The sequence below is a fragment of the Petaurus breviceps genome, unplaced genomic scaffold (assembly GCF_028583685.1).
Source record: "Petaurus breviceps papuanus isolate PSGF00001 unplaced genomic scaffold, PetGlider_PUasm1.0 174, whole genome shotgun sequence".
NCBI lineage: Eukaryota > Metazoa > Chordata > Mammalia > Diprotodontia > Petauridae > Petaurus > Petaurus breviceps.
This window is the reverse complement of record NW_027185761.1, coordinates 59,830,599-59,858,330: the sequence shown is the minus strand read 5'-3', so window position 1 is coordinate 59,858,330 and position 27,732 is coordinate 59,830,599. Positions and strand designations below refer to the sequence as shown.

Here is a 27,732-nt window from a genome sequence, read left to right as displayed (position 1 = left end):
ATCTATCTATCTATCTATCTATCTATCTATCTATCTATCTATCTATCATCTGTCTGTCTGTCCGTCTATTTGTCTTTATATATAGGTATATAATATATACTATATTAAAATGTGTATAATTTAACAAGGTAGTAACAAAATCACTCTGTATCATCTCTAATGGTCAAAATTTGTCCTTCAGACTCTAGGCTCACTGTTTGTTAGGGGCAGAACAGAGTACAGTCCCCTCCTTTCCCACTTCCAAGCATTGTGGAAGTTGGAGAAATGGTCGGATTTATTATTTGGCTAAGTGCTGAAGGACCCTCAGTGGTGTAGAGTAAGCAGAGGGGCTGGGGGAGACCCAAGGCCATTTCCCCAGGCCACTGCAGGGCTACACTTTCTTTGACCCTTGATGCATGTGGTGCTCTTCAGTGCAACTCAGACCCAGCTGTTGTGATCCACTTGGGAAGGGTCTGGTGCTGGAGAGATGGGAGGGTGGAAATGGATGGCATCAAATGCCAGCCCATCTCATGTTTCACTTATCTGCTTCCTTCACTGGCTCAGATGGTAACACGTTCTCCACCCTCATTCTCTGACTTGCCTCTGGGGCCCATTAGTCCAGTGCGGTTGCAATGAACCAATCTCTCTTCTTGCAATGGGCTCCATCCATCACAGGCAACCTCACTGTTGAAACACAGAGCTGGGTCAGTATCCAGCCCAACTCCGGATCCATTAAAGCAAAGAGTGCCAGCCACAATCCCCACCCCACCCCACCCCACCCCCGTTGCTTTCTTATTTTTATTTTTGATTTCTTTGCTTATTCTGTGTACAGTTTAATGGGAAACAGGCAGCTGCTACTTTTCCCAGCTACTATTTTTATTTGGTGGTTATTCCCTTTGTATGTACTCTGCCATCTCAAATGTTTTGGTCCTGTTTCAAGATAGGATTAAACAGAACGAGGAACTGCCTGTTTTAAATCATAACTTGTATTTTAGCGGCTGGGAAACCCTAAGGATTCTTACTGCTTTGTTCTGAGCATTGCTTGGGGGAAAAATGAAACAAACCAAAACAAAACCCCACCTACCCCTATCCCCATCCTTCCCCAAAGGAGAAAGAAAAGACTATCCCTTAACTTCCCCCCAAAAACCTCCTTTCCTCCTCTTCCCAAGTCATTCTTCAGAACAAAGGAAAATCCCGAGATGGCAATATAAAAGCGTCCTCTTCTCGATCCCCTGTAGCTTCTCCTGGCACATGTCACATTTTCAAGGATACTCTAGCATGAGAGCACCGTCACTTACTGATGTATGAGGCCAATCTATCACTCGAACATCGTGTCTGTCGAGATTATGGGTAGTAACAGACATGAGCAGGGCCAGACAGAACAGCAGGGATCCTGCTTGTTTTCCCCTAGCCCCCTGCCTTTTTCTTTAATCTAACTCTGTGTTGTATTGCAGAGAAGTGAATTTCTTCATGGGATATGACTTGTTGCAAAATAATTCGGGGGGCCCAGTGGGCTTTGTAAAGGCTTTTTAAAAGGGCCTGCCTTCAAGGGTAGCTTTGTTCAGTCTCAACTCTGGGCTCAGCCCAAGGAGGCAGTCTTTGCCAGGGTCTGGGTCTCGTGGGTAAAGGTTAGCTGAGCAGAGGCAGGAGGAAGGAAGAAGAAAAAAATAACAGTCTCAAGATGGAACACAGTGAAACATACGATGTTCTTAGGAGACTTTTTCCATGTTAATTCTATGAAATTGTGGCTGGATGATGTTGACAGATCTCAAGTTAATTGAATTCGATTCAGTGAGTGTTTCTAAAATGTCTACTATTATGCCAGCCACTGGAGATACAAAGACAAACCCCAAACAGTTCTTGCCCTCAGGAAGCTTATACTCTTCTGGCAGAAAGCATGCACACAGATAAGTCCATAAAATACAGAGTGAAAGCAGTGTTTTTTCTTTTGGGAGTTGGGGCAGGGTCACAGTGTAAAATGCTGTTCTTCCCAAAACTGAGTGAGAAATGAGAAGGCTGTCCTTGATGAGCGGAAATTCAGAAATAGATGACTCCTTCTAGCAAATTTTCAGCTCAGAGGAGATACTTTTTCTCCACTGAAGGAGTTCATTATTGGAAAGAAAATGGATTGTTGTACACATCTTTCATCTGCTGAAACATTCACTGCTTCTTTTTCCTCTCTCATCCCATGATTTCATCAGTGTGGGAAATCACAGATGTGAACATTCCCTCCGCCAATGCAGACCAGCCACTCCTCTGTAACTTAGAGTCTCGGAGATCAGAAATGAGAGGTTAAGCCACTTGCCCAGGCCACGAAGCTAGTGTGTGTCAAGCAGGACTTGCATCCAGGTCTATTGTCTTCCAGGGTTAGCCTCTTAAACGCTATGACCAAATAGCCTTTCTTAATACAGGAAAACAGCTGAAAGTAGAAAAATGTGCCAATCTTTAAAAAAAGAGAAGAGAACAGAATCTATGAGCACAGAGCTTCATTTTAATTCCTGGGCAAATTCTAGACTGTGCTGTTAAAGAACCGGTTAGTGAACATCTGGACAGGCATCAGAGATCCCAAAGGAGCAGCAAAGGCTTACCAAGAAGATGTCGTGTTGGGTTTGGGTGGGGAGGGGAGAATTAATGAACTGGTAAACAGCTACCAACACAGTTTGCTGAGATTTTAGCAAAGCTCCTGATAAAGGATCATGATGAAGACTTCCCTCAAGTTCCATGGGCTTTTCCAGGCCCCAGAGCTTCTGGCGCCTTCTCCGCTTAGATTTCCTTCCATCTACTCCAGATCCATCTTGCACAGGCCTAGTTTTTTGTTGTTCAGTCATTTCAGTCTTGTCTGACTCTTTGTGACCCATTTGGGCTTTTCTTGGTAGAGATACCAGAGTGGTCTGCCATTTCCTTGTCCAACATACCTAGCTACATGTTATCTCCTCCATTCCAATGTGAACCCTTTGAAGACAGGGATTTTTTTTTTTTTTTTTTGCCTTTCTCGGGGTCTGTCTACAATGCTGGAGGCATAGGGAGCAGTTGAAACATTCCTGTTGAGTTGCTGACCATTCCTAGTTGTGTGTATGTTGTCTTCCTCTATAATGGGAACCCTTTGAAGACAAGGGCTGTTTTGACTTTTTCTTTGTATCTGTAGCTCTTAGCACAATGCTTGGCCTAGAGTAAGTGCTTAATTCATGCTGGTGGATTGGTTGTCAGAAAAATATCTGAGGGTGTTGGTGGGCCCACATTTCGATGAGTCCCTAGTGTGAGCTTGGTGAATGGGGCTGTGGACTGGATTGAGAGGATCATGATTTCCATGAATAAGGAGTCAACAGTCCTGTGCTAGTCGGACCTCATCTGGGGTATTCTCTGCTTTTCTGTGCACTACACCTTGGGAATGACCTTGATAAACTAGAGAACATTCACAGGAGGTTAACTCAAGTGGCACTGCTTCAATAAGGATTGGTTGGATACCTGGGAGTTCTTAGCCTGGAGAAGGGAAGGCTCACAGCTGTCTTCAGGTATTTGAAAAGCTATCATACGGAAGAGGAATTTGGCATGGTCTGTTTGGCCCTAGAGGGCAGAAGTGGGCGCAGCGGGCAGAAGTGGCAAAGAGGCAGATTTAGACTTGTTGTTGGGAGGAACTTCCTCGCAATTAGAGCTGTCTAAAATTGGAATGGGCTTCTGCTACAGGAGGGAATGGATTCTGCTCTCGTTGGAGGTTTTAAAGCAATAGCTGGATGACTGTTCCCTTTCTTGGCAAGGGAATCCATTGGGAGGGGGTGTGCTGGGAGTTCAGGTAGGACTACATGGTTCCTGAGGCTCCTTCTGACTCTGAAATGCTCTGATTTTATGGCAATCTTTCCCAAAATGGAGAGCAGAATTCTCCAAACAAAGAATCTGGTATCCCCACTCTCTGGCCTCAGTTTTCTCATTTGTGAAATAGAGGTGGAGCAGATGTTCTCTGAGTGGCCTTCCAGTCCTCAGTTTGAAGCTGTGCTTTGTTCTCTCCATGTTCCTTTCTCTCTTGTAGTAGCCAAGGAACCATTCCTAAGCTTCAATGTTAATGGGCTCATTAGCTTGCTTTTATATAGACGTTTAAGATCTTCAAAATGATTTACATCTATTATCTCACTTGTAAGGTAGTATTATTATTATCCCCATTTGACAGATGAAGAAACTGAGGTTCATAGGGGTTAAGTGACTTGCCACAAGGGTCACACAGGCTGTAATTAAGTGGTAATGCTGGGATTCAGCATCCAAATACTCAGTGACAGCTGTGACTCACTGTCTCTCCATCCTGCTCAGATCCTTGTGACTCTCCATTTGGGAGCTCCAGGTCTCTCTCCCTCTTCCTTAATAAATGCATCACCTGGCTCACAGCCTTCTCTTGGCTCCCCTCCCTGGCTGACTTTGAATACCCAGGCTTTCAGTTCATTGACTTCTCTACTTTGGTTTACAAGGTGCTTCAGCCATGCATAGGAGTAGTGATAGCTTACAGCTAATGTGCTCCCATGTGCCCCAGTTCTGGCAACTGGCTCCATTCTTCTCCATTCTTCTGTTTGCTTCAGCAATGATGGTAGAACCACTACTCATTTCAGAATTTGCTGTGTGATGTGAGAAAGAATAGTGGCATAGAAGGAAATGAAGTGACCTTTAATCCTGAAGAGAGAAGGAAGAGAAATCCAATAGGGAGATGCCCCAAGTGAAAAGGCATTCAGAGGACTCATTTTCAAGATATTTCAAAGAGAGAAAGATTCCAAGACAATGGAAAAGATTAAGTATGGCACCATTATATTAAAAAGACAGTGGAGACATCAACAACGAACAGCATATTTCTTCGTCTTTACCGAATCACATGACTCAAGGGTGTGTGATAAAAACATGAGAACGGAACAGAACAGATGAGTTTTGCTGGATCATTTTCTCTCGCAGCAGGCTTTGTCTTTGAGTGAAATCACATTTCTTTAGTGCTTTACAAATCTAAGGCGCTTTGTGACTTCCAGCTATCACTATTATTATTACATCTTCACAGTCAGATAACTAAAAGCAGTGGCAAACATAAGATACCCTAATTAAAAAGAAAAGACTCATTAGAACAAATTGCTGCTTAAAAGGCTCTAATCAACCAAAGGGTTTTCCTACACAGATGTCGAAATCATACAGGATTCTCTGCCAGCTGAAAAAACTCTGGAGGCCTTCCTTAGTGGACTGCAAACTCAACATGAAACAATGAAACTTGAATTGGCATCCAAAAAAGATGATGGGATCTTTGGCTACCTAAGAGAGATCTGGCCTTCAGCACTGGGGAGATGACAGCTCTCACAGGCCACAATTGAAGGATTATATTCAGTTCTGATGACATGTTTTGGGAAGGGCATTGAAAATCCAGATAGAGTCCAGTTGAGCTCAACCAATATGGCGAAAGCCTAAAGTCTGTGCCATATGGCTGAAGGACCAGGGTTGTTGCACCCAGAGAAGGCTTAGGAAGGGCATGAGAGCTATCTCAAAGTCATTGGAGGGCAGTCACCAGGAAGATGGGGAGACTTGTTCGGCCCCAGAGGGCAGAACCAAGAACAATGAATGGAAATTAGAGAGAGGTAAATTTAGTCTTGAGTTAGGGGAAGACTTCCTAACAATAGGAGGTAATTCTGGAGTGAAATGGGCTGCTTCAGGCACCAATGGATTCCCCTTTTCTCATGGTTTCCAAGAAAAGGGCAGATGACTACTTGTCTGGGACATTGTAGGAGGGATTTTTGTTCAGGTCCACATTGGACTGGAGGTACCCTGTACCAACTTGTACATCCTATGATATGACAATGTAAATGATGGCGACCCAGTTCAGGGCAGTGGACAATGCTGGTTCCAGATTACAGTAAGAGCACATATCTCTCTTACCTCTGAACCAGCAGTAAACTAGAGAGTACAGAGTCGTGTACTATCTATTGTCATCTTAGATGGAATCATAGCTTTAGAGGTAGAAGCGACTTTAGGGCCTCATTTTATAAATGAGGACACTGAGTCCGAGGGAGATTGGATGATTTGTCCCAAGGTCAGACAAGTAGCAAGGGTCAAAGGTGGGATTTGAACCCAGGTGCCAGGACTCTAGAGCAAGTAAGTATTCTTTCCATTGGACTACTCTGCACTACTTTCTTGGGGGAGTTTGCGTAACTTTTTTTTTAACTGGGAAAATACTAAGGGGGACATAATTGAAGTATTGGGGAAAATATATCAGTGATTTAAAAGAAAAATGGTGAATGAGAGAAAAACCCCAGAATCTGCTAATTGTTAAGGTTTTTATGATACTTTGCCTTTCTACTCTTGGGAAGCATGAATGGAGGTATCCACAGTCAGAGGACTTGGTTTTCATCAATATTTGAGGCCATTGTGACTGTGCCTTGTAGACAACTACCCATTCTTTCTCTGTTGACATTTCTTCCTGTTCAGGCCATCTATTCTATTACCTGACCTCTTTGTTTTCTCTCCAAAGTTTTATTTGGTTTTATTTTAGTAAATGAAATGTTGGACAATTCTTTCCATATTCAATTTAAAAAATGCTATGAAATAATCCTTTGAAAGAGCATTGACAGTTCCCTGGAAGTAAGTAACATCTCATTAAGGAGTCCCTTCTCCTTATTTAGAAAAGGTCAATGTTCCAAGAGAGTAGGACCCCACGGCCTCTGGGGATGGAGTTTTCTCCCTTCAGAGCTGATAATCCCAAAGGCCCGACTTTTGGCATTGAAGAGTCTCAAGCTTTGGCTCCCTTGGGCCCAGGAGAACAGGGTTCCTTTTTGCCACCCAGTGGCCAGCCTTGGACAAAGCAGGCGAGCCAGTGAGGGGAATCCTGGAGGCTGCTGGCTGCTTGTCTGGGGCTGTGGTTTGGCATGAGGCCCCATGCATCGTTCTTGCCAGACATTCAGAGATTTTGTTTTCTCCTCTCTGCCCCTCCCCCCTTTCCATGTTGGCACTTCCTTTGCATGTACCACAGGAGGCTACATTTGGGAGTCTGATAACTTTGCTCCCTGTTTCAGGGTTAGCGATCTGTTTTGAGGCAAAGGGACAACCCTCAAACAAGGGCTGCTTTGACAGAGGGTGACTTATGGGCCGTCCTCAGAGAGGAGCGAACCCAGGAGAGAAGACCTGTCGAGAAGGGAAGATAGAACCAGTCTACATATCCCCATTGACTGACAGGCTGGCCCACTGGACTTTTGCAGAAATGCTGATCAGCTCAGACCCTAGTTTTCTGCTTGTTTAGAGAGGGGGAGCTCAGTTCCCAACCCCAGGGACTCTATTCCAGTACTTTGGGAAGAGAGGTCTTGGAGGTGCATGTGGGCAGCTTGTCTCCTCCTCCACCCCCACCCCCAGCCACTCTTCAAAAACCAAGGGTTCAGCATTCCTAATCTTTAAAACCCTATGCTTTTAAAACTTTCCATTTCCTAGTGACTTGTAATGGCCTCTCAAAGTAGTTCATTTGAATTATTCTGCTTTTATTCTAATGGTTACTCAACATTCACCCAAGTTCCTATAAAGGCACTAGGCATCCCCAGGGAGCATGGGATCTAGCCACAACCTTTCCCAGCCCCAGTCCCAGGGGAGGAGACCCAGGCAGGTTGAGGTGAGGCCAGCCCCAAACTGGCAGAATTAAGGAGATGGAATCACAGACATTCGAGCTGGAGAGAGAGACAGTATGTGTGTGATACAAGGGAAGGAGCCTGGCTTTTGAATGGGAGGACTCAGGCTCAAATGCTGCCTTGTTTTCTATCACTTGCTTCACTTAGGACAGATCATTTGACCTTAGTTTCCAGCTTCCTAAAAATGAGGGAGTTGAGTTAGCTTATCTCTGAATGAGCTTCCATCTCTCTGAAGTCTTCATTCCCCTCAGTGTGATGCCTTATTCTTTTTAATATCCTTGTTTTGACTCAAGATGCCACCATCCTCACTGGTCACCCACATTAGACATCTCATGTCACCTTTGCTTCCTTCCTTTCCCTTGGGGAACTTTCACATGCAACCATAAACGTCACGGGTTCATAAATTTAGAACTTGGAGAAAGCTTGGAGGTCGTCTGGTCCACCCCACTTACTTTTAAAGATGAGGAAACTACACGTCTGAGAAGTGACATCATGAAGTGTAGTGAGCAGAAGAGCAGAAATTAAGCCTTGGTCCTTGGACTCCAAATCCAGAAGCGTTTCTCAGGCACAGATCGCCATGCCTAGCATTTTTGTGATTATAGGAGCTGGAGGGAACATTGGGGTGATCTTATCCCAACCCCTTCATTTCACAGAAGAAGAAACTTTGATCCCAAGAGGTTTTGTGATTTGCCCAAGTTTAGCCAAGTAAGAAGGGGCAGAGATGAAATGAAAAAACCAAGTGAAGGTCTGTTTACCAGGTCATTGCAGATAGTAGCCAGTTAAAGCAGAGGATTCTGGTCCCGAGGGAAAGCCAAGGAGAAGGTGTTAATTAATCTCAGTGGCATTTCAGTAGAGAAAAGCATTAGATTTTGGATTTGGTGGGCTTGAGTTGCCTTCTTTAACATGATGAGATCAGAGTAGATGGCTTCTCAGGTCTCTTTCACTTCCAAATCTATGTTCATTGTGCTCAGTTAAGACAAAAAGGAAACTCCCCTGTCACTAGTATTTTCCTGGTTTCTCCTTATCTCCTTTCCCCCATTTCTCCCGAGTCCTGAGGCTCTGACTGTGCTCACATCTGGGCCAAATAGTCATGAGTGAAACCAAACCCAACGTGGCCTGACTCTTCTACATCCTGCTTGGGAAACACACACATCTAGGTGTCATGTGAAAACCACCAATACCAGAACCGAACCTTCTACTCAGACATAGCCCGTCTTCCTTTGGATGTCTCTGTGCGAACTCAGGCAGGCAAATAAATAAATAAATGCGTCCAGATGTGACTCCCTGGGCCATCTGGTTAAAATAAATTTTGTGTTGAGCTGTAATTACAAGTTATTTATTATAGATAGAGGGATGCTGCTCTGGGTTTTGACCAGCTCCCAGCTTTCTAATTTAGCAAAGGTTTTTTTTTTTATATTTGAGAGCAGTGTGTTTCTTTTGTACTATCAGGTCCCAATGCGTGACTTCCCACACTGCGGGGCCTTCTGACTAATAAGTCCTCCTCTGAGAGCTTTTCTGCTCAGCAAGACCCTAGCGAACCCTCTGATAATGTTCCCAGGATGGACCTAGAGTTCTGGGTAAAGACAGAGTCTGAGCGAGTAAGATTGGGATGTGGACTGGACCTGGGATTTTATTGGGATAGGGAGCTCCTACGTGAGGAAACTCAACTCAGGGCAGATAAGCACCTACTCAGAAGCCCAGGGTTTTAGTGAGGTGTCTAGGGTGCTAATGGAGGTGATTTGCCCAGGGTCACTTTAGCCCGCATGTGTCAGAGGCAGGACTGGACCTCAGGTCTTCCTGGCTCTGAGGCCAACTTTCTGTCTATTATGCCGTGGGTATAATATGAGCTACATTTATACACAGTTTCAATGTGTTTGGCACAATTTGACTTGTTTGGTCCTTATGACGGACCTGTGAGGCAGGTGCCATCATCATCCCCATTTCACAGATGTGGAAAATGAGGGTAAGTGACGTGCCCAGGGTTAAATAGCTTGTAAGTATCTAAGGTAGGGTATGAAGTCGTCTTGATTCCAAGTCTATCCTTCTATCCTTCATAATCTCTTTTGTGTCATGGACTTTGGGAGTCTCATGAAGCCTGGGTGGCCTCAGAATAGTGGGCTTTTTAAAAAATAATTCTCAATTGAAGGAAATTTATATGTATATGTATATATGTGTATAAATATACATACACACACACACACATATATATATATATTCAGTTTGAGACTAGTGAAAATAAAGATGTTAAGTTTTTCTCATCCAAATTCAGACATCAGGTTAAGATTCCCTGTCCAGGGCAAATTGTGTCTGAATTGATGGGCTCTGATTGAGAGGCTGGGAAGCTTCAGTGTTATATTGGCAGGGTAGGGATAGGGAGGCAGGACCCAGTAACACAGTGGTTGAGGGACAGAGACTCTGAGGAAAAGGGTAAAGGAAGCGACCTGTTCAAAGAAAAGTCTATCTGATTCGTTGCTGCCAATCTTCAGGCTGTCATGCAGAGAAAGTAGGAAAGCCAGGTAATAACCACGTGAGTGTCAATAATCAATAAACACTTATTTAACGCTATTTACCAGGCATGTCCTTCCCTCAAGGACCTTATAGTCTAATAGGGGAAGACTACACCCAAAAGGAAGCTGAGAAGTGGGGGAGAGAGGATAGTCAGAGGACAGCCGATGGGAAATGAAGAGTTGACCAAAGAAGTCTGAGCCCTCTATAGAGAGAGACCTTGGGAGGAGCTCATTGACCCCCTCCCCCCCACTAGCCCTCCAGGCAACTGAGGATATTGGGGAGGTCTTGAGTATCAGTCTCCAAGATGATGAGAAGTATATTCAAAAGGCCTTGGACTCCAGTTGGCTGTGTGACCCTGGGCAAGTCTCATTGCTCTGGGTGGCTCTCTAAGACCATAAGTTTCAGAGGGAGAACCTGCCAGCATGGGCAGAGGGAATGTCCTCTATATTGCAGTGAAATCCCATGGCCCATTCCTACACTATCCAAAAGACACCCATCGGGAAACCGTCATGATAAATAGTGTTTTCCATCCTGGACATCCCCCGAGCCTTGGAGCAGCCTTAGGAGGCAGGTCTTAGCTCCAAGTCCACTTTTTGCAGGGAGCCTTTCCTGTTCTGCCAACTGCTAGTTAGTGCCGATTCCCCAGAGCTGTCCTCCCATCTGATCCAGACCTAGTTACCTTCATATTGTTTCCTTCTTTAGAATGGGAGTTGCTTGAGGACAGGGCTTCCATCCCCTTTTTTCTTTGTATTCTCCAGCTCCTGAACTGGCATGTGGTAAACACTTAATAAATTCTTTTTTGATTGACAGATGGCTGGCTACCATAGGTAACACCATCTCCATTTAATAGAAAATGGAGGCACAGAGCAGTTAAGTGACTTGGCCATGATCACAAAGCTAAGGAAATGTCGGATTTGAACTCAGAACTTCCTTGCTTGGCTCCAAATCTCTGAAGGTGTCAAACACCCAGCCCACAACACTTCTGAGCACAGCTCGACCCAGATTAACACGCAACTGGAAAATATTTAACAAAATGAATTAAAATACAAGAAGATAGAGATATATCTTAGACTGTGTCCCTGAAAAGTGAAAGAATCAGAAGCCTCACAGAGCCAGAGATGGTGGCAGGGAGCCAAAAGGGCATCTACTCCAGCCCCCTCTTTTACAGATGAGGACACTGAGGCCTACAGAGGTGAAGCTAGTAAGTGGTAGGGGTAGGATTTGAACCCGGCTCCTCCAGTGCTCATTCCACAACAAACGGACAAAAGAAGGGTTGACCTGTCCTTGGCTGGGGCCTATCTCCCTACTGTCAGTCATCTGCCTTTGCACCTTTGGACTGGGAAAGTTAGTGAGTTCATCGGAGCAGGGTCATTGCAAAGCTTTCTTGGAATCTCCAGCACATCAGCTATTTGCTGTAGTAAGTGCTTAATAAATGCTAAATTCAATTAAATTGATTTCAGTGTGGACGGTTAATCAATGCCTCTTCTTTAATGTACACCTGGGTGGCTGTAAAAGTCAGAGCTGGCGAGGCAGGTTTAGTAACTTAAAAGTCAATGTGATTTTGAAGGTCAAGATTAGGATTTTAGTACATGAGCATATATGTTTACAGTGCAGTGGAGAGACTATTGGGCTTAGAGGCGAGAATGCCTGGGTTCAAATCGTGTCTGTTAGACTTAGCAGCTCTATGACCTTGGGCAAGTCACAATGGTTCTGAGCATCAGTTTCCCAGTCTGCAAAATGAGCCTAATAATACCTTCACCGTTTACCTCATTGGGTCATTGTGAGGACTGAAAGATAATGCAGGGAAAACGCTTTGAAAATTTCAAAACATTTTATAGATGACAATTTAAATGTCAGCCTTAGACCCTGGGCAAGTCTTTAAGACTACAAGTTGCAGAGAAAGTAAGAGGCAGCTGGATTTCCCAGTCAAGGGAGGCCTATTTGAACCTGAGTTCAAATATAGTCTTAAACACTTACTAGCTGAGTGACCCCAGACATATCTCTTAGCCCCGTCTGCCTCATTTTCCTCATTTGTAAAATGAGCATAATGAAACCTGTAGTGCCTTTTACATTGGAGTATTCTGGGGCTCAAATGCCATGTAGGAATGTTAGAAGTATTAGTGCTGGCATTATTTTCTCTGCACATAATGTACATACAGGTACAGACTCATCTGGCTTGCTGTCCTTGTCAGATTAAATATATGTATGTATATTAATGAAAATAGGGAGGACTTAGTTTCCTGTCTGAAAGGCTAAAGTATGTATGTACACACACATACTTTAGCATATATATGTATATGTATACATAGACACATACTTATATAATGTGTACATACATGCATATATACCTTTATATACACATATACATGTATGTGTATATGTGTGTATATATACATACACTTCAGCCTTTCAGACAGTAAATGGTTTTCCATACTTTCATCAATGTATATAAGTAATACACACATAAACATTTCCATACATATATGTGCATACATAAATATATGTACATGTGTAAATATGTAAATACACAGTGCATATATGTGTGCATGTAGGTATATGTATATATGTACACATGTACATATGCTTTAGCCTTTCATACAGTAAACTAAGCTCTCCCTGCTTTCATTGACAGTGATCCTTAAGCACCCTGGGGCTGTCATTCTCTAAAACTCTGCTCAATGTGTCTTTGTTTGGTGTGGGGGTTTTCCTATTTTGAGATTGTCAAGTCCCATCCTCACTGATATTTGAATTGTAACTTTAAACATCTGGACTGTTGGATTGTCATGGGCAAATATTTTTGTTCTCCTGAGGAAGTCCTGGACCAGGTACCCTAATTGGCAGAAATTCAGATTGAACAAATATTATCATTTCTATAGTCTACTAAAAAGTAATGTTAGCACAGGAGAAGTCACAGTTTTCCCTCTGGCATCATTTTATCATGGTCAGGGGTCCCCTAAAAGAGACTGATTTTTCTGTTTTTCCTCCCTCCCCTCTCTTTTAAATAATACCATTTTCTCTTATTGAGAGGAATTTGGGTGCTCTCCCTTTCCCTTCCCTTCCCTTCCCTTCCCTTCTTTTCTTCCTTCTTTCTTTTTTGATGACATCCAGTTTTCTGTCACTAAGAAATTTACAGGACAAAGGTTCTGGAAGGAAAGCTAGAGGTCATCCAGTCTGACCCTCTCATTCTATGATGATACCAGAAGGGAAGAAGCTTTTATTAAATACTCATTATCTGCTTAGCCCTGTGCTAAGATTGGCATAAAGTAGAGGGTTTATTTTTAAAAACAATATTTTGGTTTCTTATTCATGTCTTTTGTTTTTAGATAACATTTGTTTCTAGTTTTATACCCCCAATCCCTTGACATTATCCATGAACTCTTCCCTTAAAATAAAGATTAAAAAAAAGTTCAGCAAAATCATTCAACTGTGTCTGACAGGACACATTAAGTTCCACACCTGTAGGTTCCATCTTGGCAATGAATGAAGGGAAGTGCACTATCCTCTCTTCCCTGGGGTCAGGCTTGGCTATTTACAATTAGCCAGTATTCAATTTAATTTTGTTGATCTTTCCATTGAATTGTTATAGTCATTATGTATTTTGTTTTCCTAGTTCTGCTTATTTCACTCTGCATCTGTTCATGTAAGTCTTTCTACGCTTCTCTGAATTCTTCACATTCATCATTTCTTTTGCTCCAGTAATTCTCATTATTCCACTTGCTACAACTTGTTTGTCCACTTCCCAACTTATAGAAACCACCTTGTTTCCAGTCCTTGGTTGAGGTAGTTTCTTGTCAAGGTGAGAAGAGGGTAGAAGGTGGGGCTGAAGGAGTCCCGAATCCCTCCCTTTTCCCCACCATGACCTCCATGTTTATCTGTGAGAACCTGGGTATCCATGTTAGAATTTGACTTTAAATGTCTCCTGTCTTTTTTTTTTTTGCCTAGAATAAAGAAGTGACATGTAAACGAGAGAAGTGTCCACTGTTCTCCAAAGACTGTGCCCTGGTGGTTAAGCAGAGGGGAACCTGCTGTGAACGATGCAAAGGTGCTGGTTTTCTTGGGTCTATTTCTTTGGCCTCTGGAGTTTTTCCTCACTCTTTTCATCTTCCAATCCTTCTCTGCAGATGAGATGGTGGTGGGAATTTGGGAGTGTGGGAAGGGGAAGAGGGGGGTTTCCAACTCCAAGACTCTAATCTCTCCCCCTATAAATGACTTTGTATTCTGTATGGCCCTTGTATTTACCTGTCAACAGCTAGTAGATAGAACTGGATCTGGAGTCAGGAAGAACTGAGTTCAAATCCAGTTTCAGACCCTTACAAGTGATGTGACCCTGGACAAGTCACTTAGCTCAGTTTCCTCATCTGTAAAATGGGGATAATAATAGCACCTGCCTCACAGGGGCATTGTGAGGATCAAATGAGATGATGATTGGTAAGTGCTTGGCTAGGGCAATGCCTGGCATGTTGTAAGTGCTGTATGAATGTTAACCCTCTTCTCCACCTTTTCCCCAAGTAGCATCTATGGTGACTGCTGGGGCTGTAACATTTATCCCCAGTACCTTGTTCACTGGCTTTTCAAGAACAGTAGCATAATAGATAATGCATGAATTGAACTCAGCTGAATCCCCTCACTCCATCCCAACCATTCATTCGTTCATTCATTCAATAAACACTGATAAAAGCCTACTGTGTGTCAGGCACTGTGTTCAATGCTGGAACAAAACCAAAGATGTTCTTGCCCTCAATAAGCTGACATTCTATTGGGGAAAACGATAAGTCCACAAATAAGTAAATAAAAACAGGTACAAATTAAATGTAAATAAATGCAGGGTCAGGGCAAGGAATGGGGAAAACAGAGCCTACCCACTATTGCTTGGTTCCTTTTCATTAGCCAATGCTTTCCTCTTGGCTTACCTTTACTGGAAAGCTTAGGCATGGCCCCATTTCCCACCAGTATCAAATCCAAATTCTGCTTGATGCTCAAGGCCTTTCATCATCTGACTGTACTCTTGATGCCACCCTATTCTTTGTTCTGGTCCAGCCCCTATGGGCATGCGATGTTCATTGCCAGCCCTGAGCTTTTGTGGATGCTTATTTCCCTTGCCTGGAATGTTCTCCTAATTAATAATAATGATGATGATGGTAATCATACTAATAGGCCACTTTACAGTGACTTATGGTCTGCAGAGCACTTTAAGTTCTAGTTCTCATTTAATCTTTATAGCAGCTCTGGGCGGATTAGTCATTATTATCCCCATTTTACAGGTGAGGAAACTGAGGCTGAAACAGGTTACATGTTTCTCCATGGCTCACATAGCTATCGTGCATTGGAATGAAGACATGAACTCAAGTATATCCTGATTCTAGGACTCGCCCCCTCATCCTGCTCATTATGCTGCTGAGGTTAGATACAGAGCTCCAGATTCGGAGGCAGAGCACTTGAGTTCAAATCCTACCTTTCATGTCCTGTGTGACTTTGGGTGAGACACTTAGCTATTCTGGGGATGTTTCCTCACTGATAAATGAGGCAGTTGGAATAGATGCTCTCTAGGGCAGAGCTAACTCTATGATCCTTTATAATGTTGGACAGTTCACCTGTCTTCTCTATGTTTCATTATTTAAAAACCCATAAAACAAGGGGGCTGGGCTGGACGATGCCTAAGGTTTCTTATGGTTCTAAATCTATCATCCTATGATGTAAAATCTGTTCCTCATAAAAACCCAGCTCTTTATTGGTGTTCAGTCTTTTCAGTTGGATCCAACTCTCGGTGACCCCATTTGGGGTTTTCTTTGCAGAGATACTGGAGGGGTTTTCCATTTCCTTCTCCAGTTCATTTTACAGATGAGGAAACCAAGGCAGATAAGGTTAAGTGACTTGCCCAGGGTCACACTCTAGTAGAATTCAGGAAGAGGAGCCTTCCTTATGGAAGGCCTGGCACTCTACCACACCACCTAGCTGCCCAGACACAACTCAGGTGATGCTTTTCCCAGGAAGCCTCTATCCCTCCAGGTGATGGTATTTTTAGTCTATCCCACAGAAATGAATCTGCGAGGGATCTTAGGAGCCATGGAGGCTGGCTCCCTTGGTTGTAGCTTGAGGCAGTTTAGAAAAGGAGAGGTGAAGAGCCTCCCCTCCTTATTGCCAGTGAGTTCAGGTTTCACTAGGGAGTCCCAGGACCATAGATCCAGACTGAGAAGGGAAGTTAGTGTCTGTACAATCTAATTCTCTCATTTTACAGGTGAAGGAACAGGCTCAGAGAGATGACAGGAATTGCTAAGGTTATATAGGGGGGGGTTCTTACATGGGATCTCTCAATGTCTAAGAGGCCCATAGATAAATTCTGGGGCATCTGAGACCTTGGATGGGAAATCCACGTTGCATCTTTATTTTCATGCAACCATAACTCAAATTTAGCCCTTCCTTCAATTAATTAAAAGAGCATTATTCTTAAAAGGGTTCATAGTTTTCATAAAACTGTCAAGGGCTAAGACACAAAAAAGGTTAAGAAGCTCTGTAACATTGGATCTTAGTTCTAGAGGCCATTTAATCCAACTCCCTAATTTTACAGATAGAGAAACTGAGGCCCAGATAAGTCAGGTGAATTAATTGCTTAAGATCACAGGACTGGGACTGGAAATCAGGTTTGTGACTCCATTGTAGCCCTTTCCATAAGACCCCTGCCAACTCCAAGGTCTCAGTCTTCTGACTCACATTCCTAACTCCCTTTTCACCACCTGCCATTGCCTCGTCTTGTCTTCCTCACTGCGGTGAAGGGAAGTCTTCTCTCAGACTGGCTTATAGAGTTCTCCTGCTGAGATGCTGCTGAATTCCTAACATGGTAGGTAGAGATTGTGGAAAGGCAGGTTCAGACTTGATGATGACCAAGGCCATCCCAATAGTTAGAGCTATTTGAATGTGGAATGAATGGGCTTCCCCTGGAGGGCATTGGGCTCCACAATCAGGAGGCCTTCACTGGAGTGACTGGGTTGGACCTGAGGAAGATGTCTGAGTGTGGACTGGAGTGTAGAGATACTAGAGGCAGGGAGATTTATCAGTAGCTAGTATAAGAATCCAGGAGGGGAATGATAAGGGCCTGCACTGGGCAGTGACACTGTCAGAGGAGAGAGGAGGTTGCAATGCATAGATCACTGGTCTTGAAATCAGGGAGATCTGAGTTCAAATACTGACTCACATCCTTATTATGTGTGTGACCTCAACCAAAGGGATGCGCATTTCAGGGCTTGCAAATCCATATACAATGCTTTACCCTTCCTTTAGGAGGGACAGTATTCACATCTGTCTGCAGAGTCTTTGGGATAAGGGGCACATCTAAGTGCATCCTTGGCCCCCTACCCTGCAGCTTTGTGCTGGCTGTGTTGTGTTCAGTCCTTTCAGTCTGTCTGACTCTCATGACCCCATCTGGGGTTTTCTCAGCCAAGATACTGGAGTGCTTTGCCATTTTCTTCTCAAGATCATTTTGCAGATGAGGAAACTGAGGCAAACAGGGTGAAGTGACTTGCCCAGGGTCACATAGCTAGTAAGTGTCTGAGGTTGGATTAGAACTCAGGAAGATGAGTCTTCCTGATTTCCAGCCCAGTGCTCTATCCATAGAGCCCCTATAGGATTTCAGTGCAATCCCTCAATCACTGCAGCATTGTTCTAGGTCCTAGGGAAAGGAAGACAATAAATAATACAGCCCCTTGACCTCAAGGAGCTTATGGTCTAGTGAGAGCATCTAATATGTCCAAATCATGAACTGTTCTCCCCCCCCCTCCAGGGGGAGAGTTTCCTTATCTGGAAAATAAGGCAATCTTTGGGACAAATTGCTACATGGTAAGTGGATGGATTTATGGAACTGTGTTCTCTCAGATTTTGAAAATTATATCAGTTTGGGGATATGAATGAGATCATGGCAGCAAGCTCTCTCTGTGCCCCAGCTTGGGCACCATTGTATCAAATGAGATATTTGTAAAGCCCTGGCACACAGCAGGAGCTTAATACATGCTTGTTCCCTCCTCTTATTCACAGCTTTCCAACAAATCTTTTTCTTCTGATTGTCCCTTAGACCTTAGGGTCCTCTAGCTTCCTTTGCATGGTAAATGCAACACCCTTAGCTCCAAGACCTTCCTCCAGGCTATTTCCAGATGCCCCGTTTTCTGGGGTTATGACTGTGGGGAAAGAATACTGAGCCCCAATTCAAGGGCGAAATCCATTCAAATACTGAATCCCACAATGCTTACTCTGTGATCAGAGGCAAGCCATTCTGCCTGAGTCTCAGTTTTGCTTATCTGTAAAAGGGGCACAATAATACTTACAGCATGTACCTCTTGGGGCTGTTATGAAGTTCAGATGAGACAGTCACACATTGTGTTCTGCAGCCCTTAACGTGCTATGTAGACATGAGAGGAAGTTCCTCCTGCCTTCCCTTTCCACTTAGCCCAATCCACCTGATCATCTCATCTCCAAGCAATCTCCCCAGTCCTGGTCTCTCTTGTTTTCCTTCCCTGTCTTTTCACAGTTTCTTTTCCCCATCGTTCTATCCAGTGATTAGCATAATAAAAGGTTTAATATTAGATTGCTGATTATTTTAAGAAAGATTTTTTTCTTCCCCCCAAAAAATCATCATTATAATTTCATTTTTGAAAGGTTTAACATTAGAATGGATATGGTTTTATCAGTGGAAATGACATTAGGGAAGATACATTATCATTTGCCTTGCTGCTACACCCCAAACAGTAGGAATCTTTCCATCTGATTTGCTACTGAAATCTCTTACACTGTTGCCATCCCCTATTGGAATGCGAGCTTCCTGAGGGCTGGGGCTCTCTGACTTTTCTACTTCCATTGCCAGCACCTAATACAATGCCTAGTATATAGTCAGTGACTGAAAGACTTTCCTTCTTTCTTTCTTTTTTTCCTTCCTTCCTTCCTCCCTCCCTTCCTTCCTTCCTTCCTTCTTCCTTTCTCCTTCCTGAAAGCTTTGTAAATCTATCAAAAACCATGCTCTCAAAATAAAAAAAAAAAAGCATAATGGCATCTCTCCCTGTCTCTTTCCTTTCCTGTTTACAACTGATGAGCGTATTTAGCTGTCATGAAATACACGCCTGGTCTGGCTTTGGATTTCGTGTTTAACTCTCAAGAACTATTTTAAAATCTGGCGTATGACAAGTACTGTGCTAAAGGCTGACGAGACAAGAGAATCCCAAGATGCCCACATTCTAATAGAGAAAGAGCATAGAGAGGGGATTCAGCTGCAGGGTCAATGGAAAGGTCCCTGGTCCTTAGGGTGTAATATTGTGTACAGTGACCATACTTACAGCGATGATGATGATGATGATGAAGCTTTGTTGTATTTTCTCCTTCCTACCTTTTATCATGATGTAGCATGCCCTGTTCTACCATACAGTCCCACATAGCAGCAAATGACTGCTCCACGGATCTTTTAATTTTGTGAAAATGGGTCATTATAGTGGCTGTCATCTGTAGGAGTGCTCTGGGCAGTGCCCTCCTATATTGGTTGGGCAACTCTAACAGATCAGAGGGAAGAAGAGGCTTGGAGGGTTTTCATCAACATTCTCCTCCTCCTCCTCCTCCTCATTTTCATCCAAATAGCTTTTTAATCTTCATTTACAACAATCCTATGTGGTAAATATTGTAGGAATCATCCTCCCTGAAAGGCAATGTGGTCAGGAGGATGGGCAGCTGGTCTTGAAACCAAGAAAACTTGTATTCAAGTCCTATCTGTGGATACTGGCTGTGTGACCTCAGACAAGTCACCTAACCCCTCAGTGCTCTAGGAAGCCAGGGCTAGAAGCTGCCAACCAGGTGATGACCTACATTGGTAGAAGGAGTTTCCTACACTAGTGATTTAATAGGTCTAGTCCCTCTTCTCCTATTACCATTTTACAGATGAGTAATTGAGGGTCTCAGAGGTTCAGTTTTGGAATCTAGAATCCAACCCAGGTTTTTCATCACTCCAAGTCACAGCTCTTCCGCTGACTTCCATGTGCACCATTAGTGATGCTGACCCTTGGCCCCAGGACAGCTGGATTGCAGGGACCATATTTTTCGCAGCCTAGGCTGAAAATGGAATACATGATGCCTTATAAATAAGCGCCAATAGACCTTCAGTTCTTACTATTATTATTATCATTTGCTAGTTAACAATCATCTCCTTTCCCTTATCTTCTGACTCAGCTGATTGTTCAGTTTTCCTTGTGGTTTTGTATACCTGGTAAATCAGCCAACACTGCAAATGAGGGCTGGATTCATTGATTTGTTGATTGTCTCTAGACTTAAGAAAGGGAGGGAGAAAGTGTCAATAATGCAAATTCTACTTAAAAGGGTGTCCTGCCTCCCAGAGAGCTGGTTGTTAAACATTTACTGGCACCTCTGCTTGTCTCCTTGTTTTTTTCTACTTCACAGTTTCTATGACTGTTTCCTCTATGGCAACACCTGAGGGAAGACTAGAGGTTATGTAGCGCATTGGGAGGTCTGCCGGACAGTGTTAGGAGACTGGTTGGTCCTGACTATAAGTTAGTTGTACAACTGCCAGCACCTCTTTGATCCTTGTTTCATTCATCTGTAAAATGGGCATGATAATACTCGTGCCATGCACTTCACAGGGTTGTTGGTGAGAAAGAACTTCAAAGACCTGAAAGGGGCTAGAAGAATGCAGACAAGGAGATCATCACCTGTTATTAGAATCACAGACTTTGGGCTCATTTCTTCCAGCCCTCTGATTCACAGAGAAAGAAACAGAGTCAGAGAATTAAAATGGCTTGCTCAAGGTCACACTGAGCCAGATAGGATTTGAATCCAGAGCCTCTGACTCAAACTGGCACTAATTCCTCTAAATATGCATCAAATCGATGAGAAAATTTAAGTAAACCATTTTGTAAGCCCTTAAGTGCTAGATGAATGTCAGAAATTATTTTTATTATTAAAATGACTAAGTACTTGGTACAGTGGGAAGATTGTAGACTCTGGAGTCAGAAGGTCAGGGTTCAAATGCTGCCTCTGATGCTTACTACCTGAGTGAACTGGGTCAAGGCCCTATGCCTCAGTTTCCCTGTCTGTAAAGTGGGGGAGGATTGAACCAGATGATCTGTAAGTTTTCTTTTCCTAGTTCTGTATCTATGATCCTAAGTTTGGTTTCTCTCCCTGGTCCGTGGTTGTGTGAACCACAAGTAACATGGACAAAATTGCTTGCAAAGAGAATTCTGGGCAGGTTCGTTTAATTGTGTGTCCTAAACTCAGGTCAGATTGCCCTTGCCTCTGCTTTCACTTGTGGGGAGCTTCCTCCTCACGCTTTTTCTGACCTTTAATTAAGCCGACATGACTGGAAACAAAAGAGAAAACTCACACACGACCTATTGTCTCTCCCTTCCACTGGCCCCCATGCATACAGAAAAATTAAAGTTGATTTTTCCCAAGCACTGCCATTCTGAAGCCATGCCGTGCCTTTGGAATTCTTCGGTGTCTTGTAATGGTTAAAAGCTAACCTTTTGCCTATTCAGAATAATAGCCGGGTGAAAGATCGCTCTCATTAAAGAAAAAAAAAATCCATATTGTATGATGAAAACCCCTGAGCTCATTGGGAGCTCTGCTGCAGACTTGGCAGCTTGTCTGGATTTCCTTGGACGGAAGACCATCGTTTAATTCGGGCTCTCTCACGAACAATAACTTGTTTGTTATCTCACTATTTGTTGTTGGTGAATAACAAACGGGGAAGGTGTGCCCATCCTCTCTGGAATGGAGATCAGGCAACATTGGCTGCAGTAAGTCAGTTAGGGAAGATGGCAGCAGAATGGTCTTACTTTGCTTGGTCTGGTCTGTTCTCTACTGCCTTTTTCGTTTCTCTGGGCAAAGTATCTTTTGTTCTCCTTTACTTTGTGATGTGGTGAAATACATTTTTTATGGTTTGCCTTTTCATATTTGGAAAAGCTTTGGTATAAAGGAGCCTTGGGGAAAATTGAAGGAAAAATATATAAAAACGTTTTCAAATTTATTGCCCAGGTTGAGCCTAGTGTTATGTTTAGGGAATTTCCAAGAGAACTAGAGCTCCCCTTGTACAAACCTATTGACTGAAAAACAGGCAGAAAATAACAATGACAATCTATTAAGTTGTAAGGGTAAAAGTCAGGAAATTGGATCAGACAGCCTCCAATGTCCCTCCTAACTTTAAATCTGTGACCCCATTATCTGTAGGAGCATGCCTCCCTCATCAGGGATTTCTTGTACAACTTCTCAGGACCTCAGACTTAGAGGGGACCCCAGAGTCCAGAAGTGCAACCTCTGCCCCCCAGAGCACACCCTTCCTAGAGCTTACCCACAAGTCCTCCAATCTCGGCTTGTGGACTACAATGACAGGGTGCTCAGTTAGCACATTCTACCTTTGGACAAAGGGTTGTTTACTCCACTTTTCCTTTGCATCAAGACTAAATTTGCATCCTTATGATGGTCACCTGATGCTGTTCGCTGTGGCCTCTGGAGCCAAGCAGAATGTCAAATCCCATTTTCCCTGTCTGGGAAAGCCCATCTTTCCTGTCCCCCTGTCTTGGCCTTTACTCCTCTATCACCCCTGAGTGTATATAGTAGGGTGGCTGCAGTCTATGGAAGGGAGATGGAGAGGGAGAGGAGAATTTTACTAATTCCTGTCTTTCTCTGACTCTAGAATGAAGAATCTTGTTTAATCTCTTTAAGACTGAAAGGGTGAATTAACCCAAAGGACCAATTTCTCTGTGATGTTGCAATCCAACTTTTTGGTTCTAACTCTGCCAACAATTAATGCAGGTCTTGCATCCACCCCCTACAAAATGTTGATGCATCCTGATGTCTTTCCTCTCCTCTCCAACCTTATCTCTGGCTTTCTTTTCATGTCATGGTCACATTCTCTGGAGTATCCACATGGCTGGCCTTATGGGCACTTAGAGGAGGTAATCAATCTCAGGAGTATTGAGAATTTTCCTTTCTTTTGCTCAAGTAAATTCATGAGACTCCCAATGACCACTAAATCCCACCCTCAGGAAGCTCATTCCTCTATTGGATGTTAAAAATGCAAATACATTTAGAATGGTGGTGGTGATTGTATCTTAAATTATCCTTAGTCATTTATACCTGACTGTGAATTAGTTTTGGAGAGGACTGAGAAAGCAGCTAGTATTAAAGTCTTTGGGAAAGTAGTCGGGGGAGGGAGGATCCAGCCAAAGGAGTAAAAAGGTACAGAATTATTTACTTCACCAGTGTGCCTGTGGTTGGGCCAAAGTCTGATGCCACACTTTGGGAGCCCACAGATATTTTTAATGTATCTCCAGGGGTGAGAGCATCCCTTGATGGATGGGTGTACCCAACTGAGAGTTCAGGAAGCAATGGTTATTTCCTCTTGAATCTCGTCTTTTCAAAGTCTCAAACTGGAGGGTTCTTAGAGGTTCTCAAAATCTCTTTTAGTTTTAAATCTAGTCCAATCCCTTCACTTTACAGGTAAGGAAACTGAGGCCCAAGGAGGTTAAATCATTCTGAGGCAGCTGATGGTGAAATGGATAGCACATTAGACCTAGACTCAGGAAGACATGAGTTCAAATGTGACCTCAGTCACTTACTAGCTGTGTGACCCTTGACAAATCACTTAACCAATGCCGGCCTCAATTTCCTCATCTGTAAAACAGGGATAATACTAGCATTTACTTCTCAGGGTTGTTGAAAGGACCAAGTGAGATAATATTTGTAAAGCATTATGTAAACTCTAAAGCACTATATAAGTGTTAATGTTGTTGTTATTCATCATTATTATCTGAGGTCACACAGGGAGGAAATAATTGAGCCAGAGTTTTGACCCAAAGTCTTCTGGTTACAGTTTTCTATGCATTTTGCTCAAGGTCAGAGTATGGCCTTATCTATAAAATACTATAAAGTTAATTTACTCAGCATTTTGGAGGGGGTGGTTTTCTTTCTCAAGAAAACAAGACTTTTTCAAGTGGGATTTGATTTATGAGGTTTTTTCCTTCTCATCTGGAAAACAGTGCATAAGAAGTATCATTTCCTAAGCTCCTTCCCCATACATCCACTCCACCGTTCTGTCATTTAAATGGCCATGGCTGTGGTATCAATATCCCGATTTAGGGAATTGCTAAGCCCATTGCTAGAGTTCAAAGCTGCCTTCGACTTTGAGCCAGACTTATGCAAGTCCATTGCTTTGGTTTTTCATTTGCTTCTGATTGTGTTGCAGTTCAGTAGTCTGTCTGCAAGCCTCTATTAAGTGCCTACTATGTGCCGGGTTCTGGCCTTAGTACTGGGTGTGCAAGGAAAGGCAGAAGCATTCCCTGCCCTCCAGGAGCTTATGGTCTAACGGGGAGATGATAACCAAACAACTGTGTATATACAAGATAGAGATCAGGAGTGGACTGAGGGCTCAGAGGGCTCAGTGTACCCCATCACTCTGTGCCCAGGGCACTTCCACTTCCTGTCTCTATGCTCTTGGCGGGCTGCTCTCCAATACAGGATGCTACAGAGGAGGTGCTCACCAGCATAGGCAGAGAGACTTTCCTCACCTGGGAGTTCCTCATACCAGTGAAACCCCAAGTCTTGTGTTTGTCCCTCTTCTGTTTATACAGGACTCTGTGGCATAAGAGACCCATGAGTCTGCTGACTTGATTTCTTAGTTTTTCCCCCTAACTTCGGGGCCTCATGACTCCATTTAAGACTTAGAATGGCAGAGGTGGCTGCTTTTCCTCAGCATGGACCCAGACTGTGATTGTGGGTATGGCCTGGCTTCCTCTTTCTGCAGCTCCCCCAAAGGAGGTTTACTCAGCCAGGGTGTCTTGGCGATAGAGTTTTCAGCTGGAGCATGGCTTGGGTACTCTTCCCTCCCGGAGTACAACTCGGGTGAGCAGCTGCAGCTGGCCCCTGTGGCTAGTCTGGCCTCAGGAAAAAGCTTTTTGCCCCGGGAAGTAGATACAGGAGCACAGAGTATGTGCTTACATATGTACGTGATGTGCTTATTATAGACCACATAGAACAATATGCAGCTATATTCTTTATGAGCATTATTTTACATTTTCAAGTCAACAAACATTTTCTCATCTCACTCCCATTTATTCATTTCTCAAATGATGTAATATTTCTCCATGGGCATATATGAGAAGCAGCTGGCATATATGAGATAGCTGGCCTACTAATTCAGCTTTTCTACAGCCTAGCTAGGCGGCTAGTTGTTTCAGTGAATAGAGACTTGTAGCAGCAAGCACCCCAGCATCCCCAGGGTGGCTGCCAACACAGGTTCTAGGATCTGCTTTGATAAAGGAAAGCAGCTCAAAATGGGTTAACAAGCTTACTTTAATCAAACATATGTCATTTACCTAGTTCAGGGGGAAAGGGTCAGCACCCCAAACTTCAGAGTAAACAGATGTTACAAGCATAAGTTACAAGAACATTTCAACAGACAGGCCTCCAAACTGTCCAACCATTACATCCATACCAAATCATAGTTACCAGAGAGGGAAGCATCAACATCTGGGTTTTTCAAAGCCAGCGGGCTCACGCTGCCCAGAGTCTCATCTAGTCAAATCACAAAACACTTCTCAAAGTGAGCCCCAAAGTAAAGCCTCCCATCAGGGCTTATATAGCCTTCTCCTGGCTCAGAGAATGTAACAACCTTCTTGACCCACTGCCCAATAACAAAGTATCTCTTAAAAAACAAGCCTCCCACCACAGGCTCCAGGTGCCTAGGGGCAGGGAAGATCTTAAAAATTTACATTCCCATTACAGGCCTATAGTTAGGAAGATTTGAATTAAAATCTGGCCTCAGACACGTACTAGCTGTGTGATCTTGGATAAGTCACTTAATCTCTGTTTGCCTAAATTTCCTTAATTGTAAAATGAAGATAACGTTATCTTCTTCCTAGGGTGGTTGTGAGGACCAAATGAGATAACATATTTAGAGCATTTAGCATAATGGGATTCATTCTCTCTTTCTCTCTCCATGTATATATATATATATATGTATGTATGTGTATGTGTATGTATATGTATATGTATAGAATAGCACTCACAAGTTCTTGTCATGTATTGGGTAGAAATGGCTCAGGGAAAAAAGAAATCAGCAACTCTATCTAGATTATATATAGATATATGTTATATAATCTATATAATCAAGTTATATAACCTAGGAGATGTTATAAGAATGTTTATTCCCTTCACCTTTCCTGTAGCACTCCCCCACCTCCCCCACAAACCTCCCCCCCCCATACTCTCCACTTGTAGAACACATAGGTTGGATTCCTTTTGGAGGGATGATAATTGTTCTAGGTTTAACATACTCCTAAAAGTATAGCCTATGTGCCCCCACTGGTGTGATTACTTTTATTCTAATCAGACAGAACACACAGTTAAGTGAAGGCAAAGGTATTTACTGAAATGGCATAGCCTGGACAGCAATAAAACAAAAAACAAAAAAAGAAAAATTCACACCATATCGCCTTCACAAATCCATAGCATAACAGGAAAAAAAATGGACACCCATAGACTATATTAGTGAGAAAAACCTGGGTTCCATTCTTGCTTCTGACACTTTCATTTTATGACCATGGGCAAGTAATTTAACCTCTCAGTGCCCTAGACAGCTAAAGTTGCATCAGTAGAGGGAATTTGCTCACTGGGCGCTCCTGACCCTAATGAAGCCATAGGTCTAGAACCCTGCTGTAAGCAAGAGGGGCTTACCTATCCTTTCAAATGTAGACATTTCTCTACATGTGTGTATGTGTATCTATAACTCTATTTACTGTCAAAGTGTCATAAACTCATTTCTCAGGTTTTGCTTAGAAAACAACCCCCTGTAGGAGCTTCGAGGGGCAGGAGGGTGGGTAGGGGGAAGATCACATGCTTTAGTGTCTTCCTTTAAGAGAAATGGTGCCATTCTGGTACTGTGTATTTATCCTACTAACTCTTTGGCTTTAGATCCCTAGAAGATTATTGGTTCCTTTAATGGCCAGTGGAGATGGTGATCTGTTAATGAAGGGTGGGTGGGGCAGCCCTGGAATAGCTACAAACAGGATTAGTCTATTGCCTTGGTATTTGCTTATTTGTCCCAGAGGAGCACTAATTATCTCTCTAGTAGCCCATGCATTATAAGGGTCTGAGATGTTTATGTGCAGACATGTTTAGGTATCTCCCTGGCCAGTTTTCAAATTAATGAGTTAGCTCTAACAGTATTGGCTGAGATATGGGCATCTGATCTGTACCTGGAGCAGAATGCAGGTTACATCTCAAAGTCTGGATTACATTCTTGGAAATTTGGATGAGTTGGGGTTGGCATGGGGGCTTGAAGTTATGAAGCCTAGGCATGCCCCTCCTGCCCCTCAGTTCTGGACTCTTGATGCCAGCTTGGTTCTTCTATATATCTGGTTTTGTTGGAATAGTGTGGTGTATATGCTGAGTGGGTGAATAAAGATGCCTCTATGTAGGTAAGTAGAAGAAAATGAATAGCTCTGTAGGCCAAGAATATCATCCCAAGTTCTTGTCATGTATTGCCAGCTCCCTACTGGGGAGAAATGACTCAGGGAAAAAAGAAATCAGCAGCTTGCTCTATCTATCTATCTATCTATCTATCTATCTATCTATCTATCTATCT

The 27,732-nt window shown here is 43.2% G+C and overlaps 1 protein-coding gene across 1 annotated transcript in view; it reads left to right on the top strand.

Moving 5' to 3' along the window:
• BMPER (BMP binding endothelial regulator) overlaps nt 1-27,732 on the top strand; it is a 304,854-nt gene that overhangs the window by 32,152 nt on the left and 244,970 nt on the right. Inside the window, exon 3 of the mRNA XM_069084281.1 lies at nt 14,052-14,151. Coding sequence (XP_068940382.1) covers nt 14,052-14,151 — 100 coding nt within the window. The remainder of the gene's footprint in view (nt 1-14,051; nt 14,152-27,732) is intronic.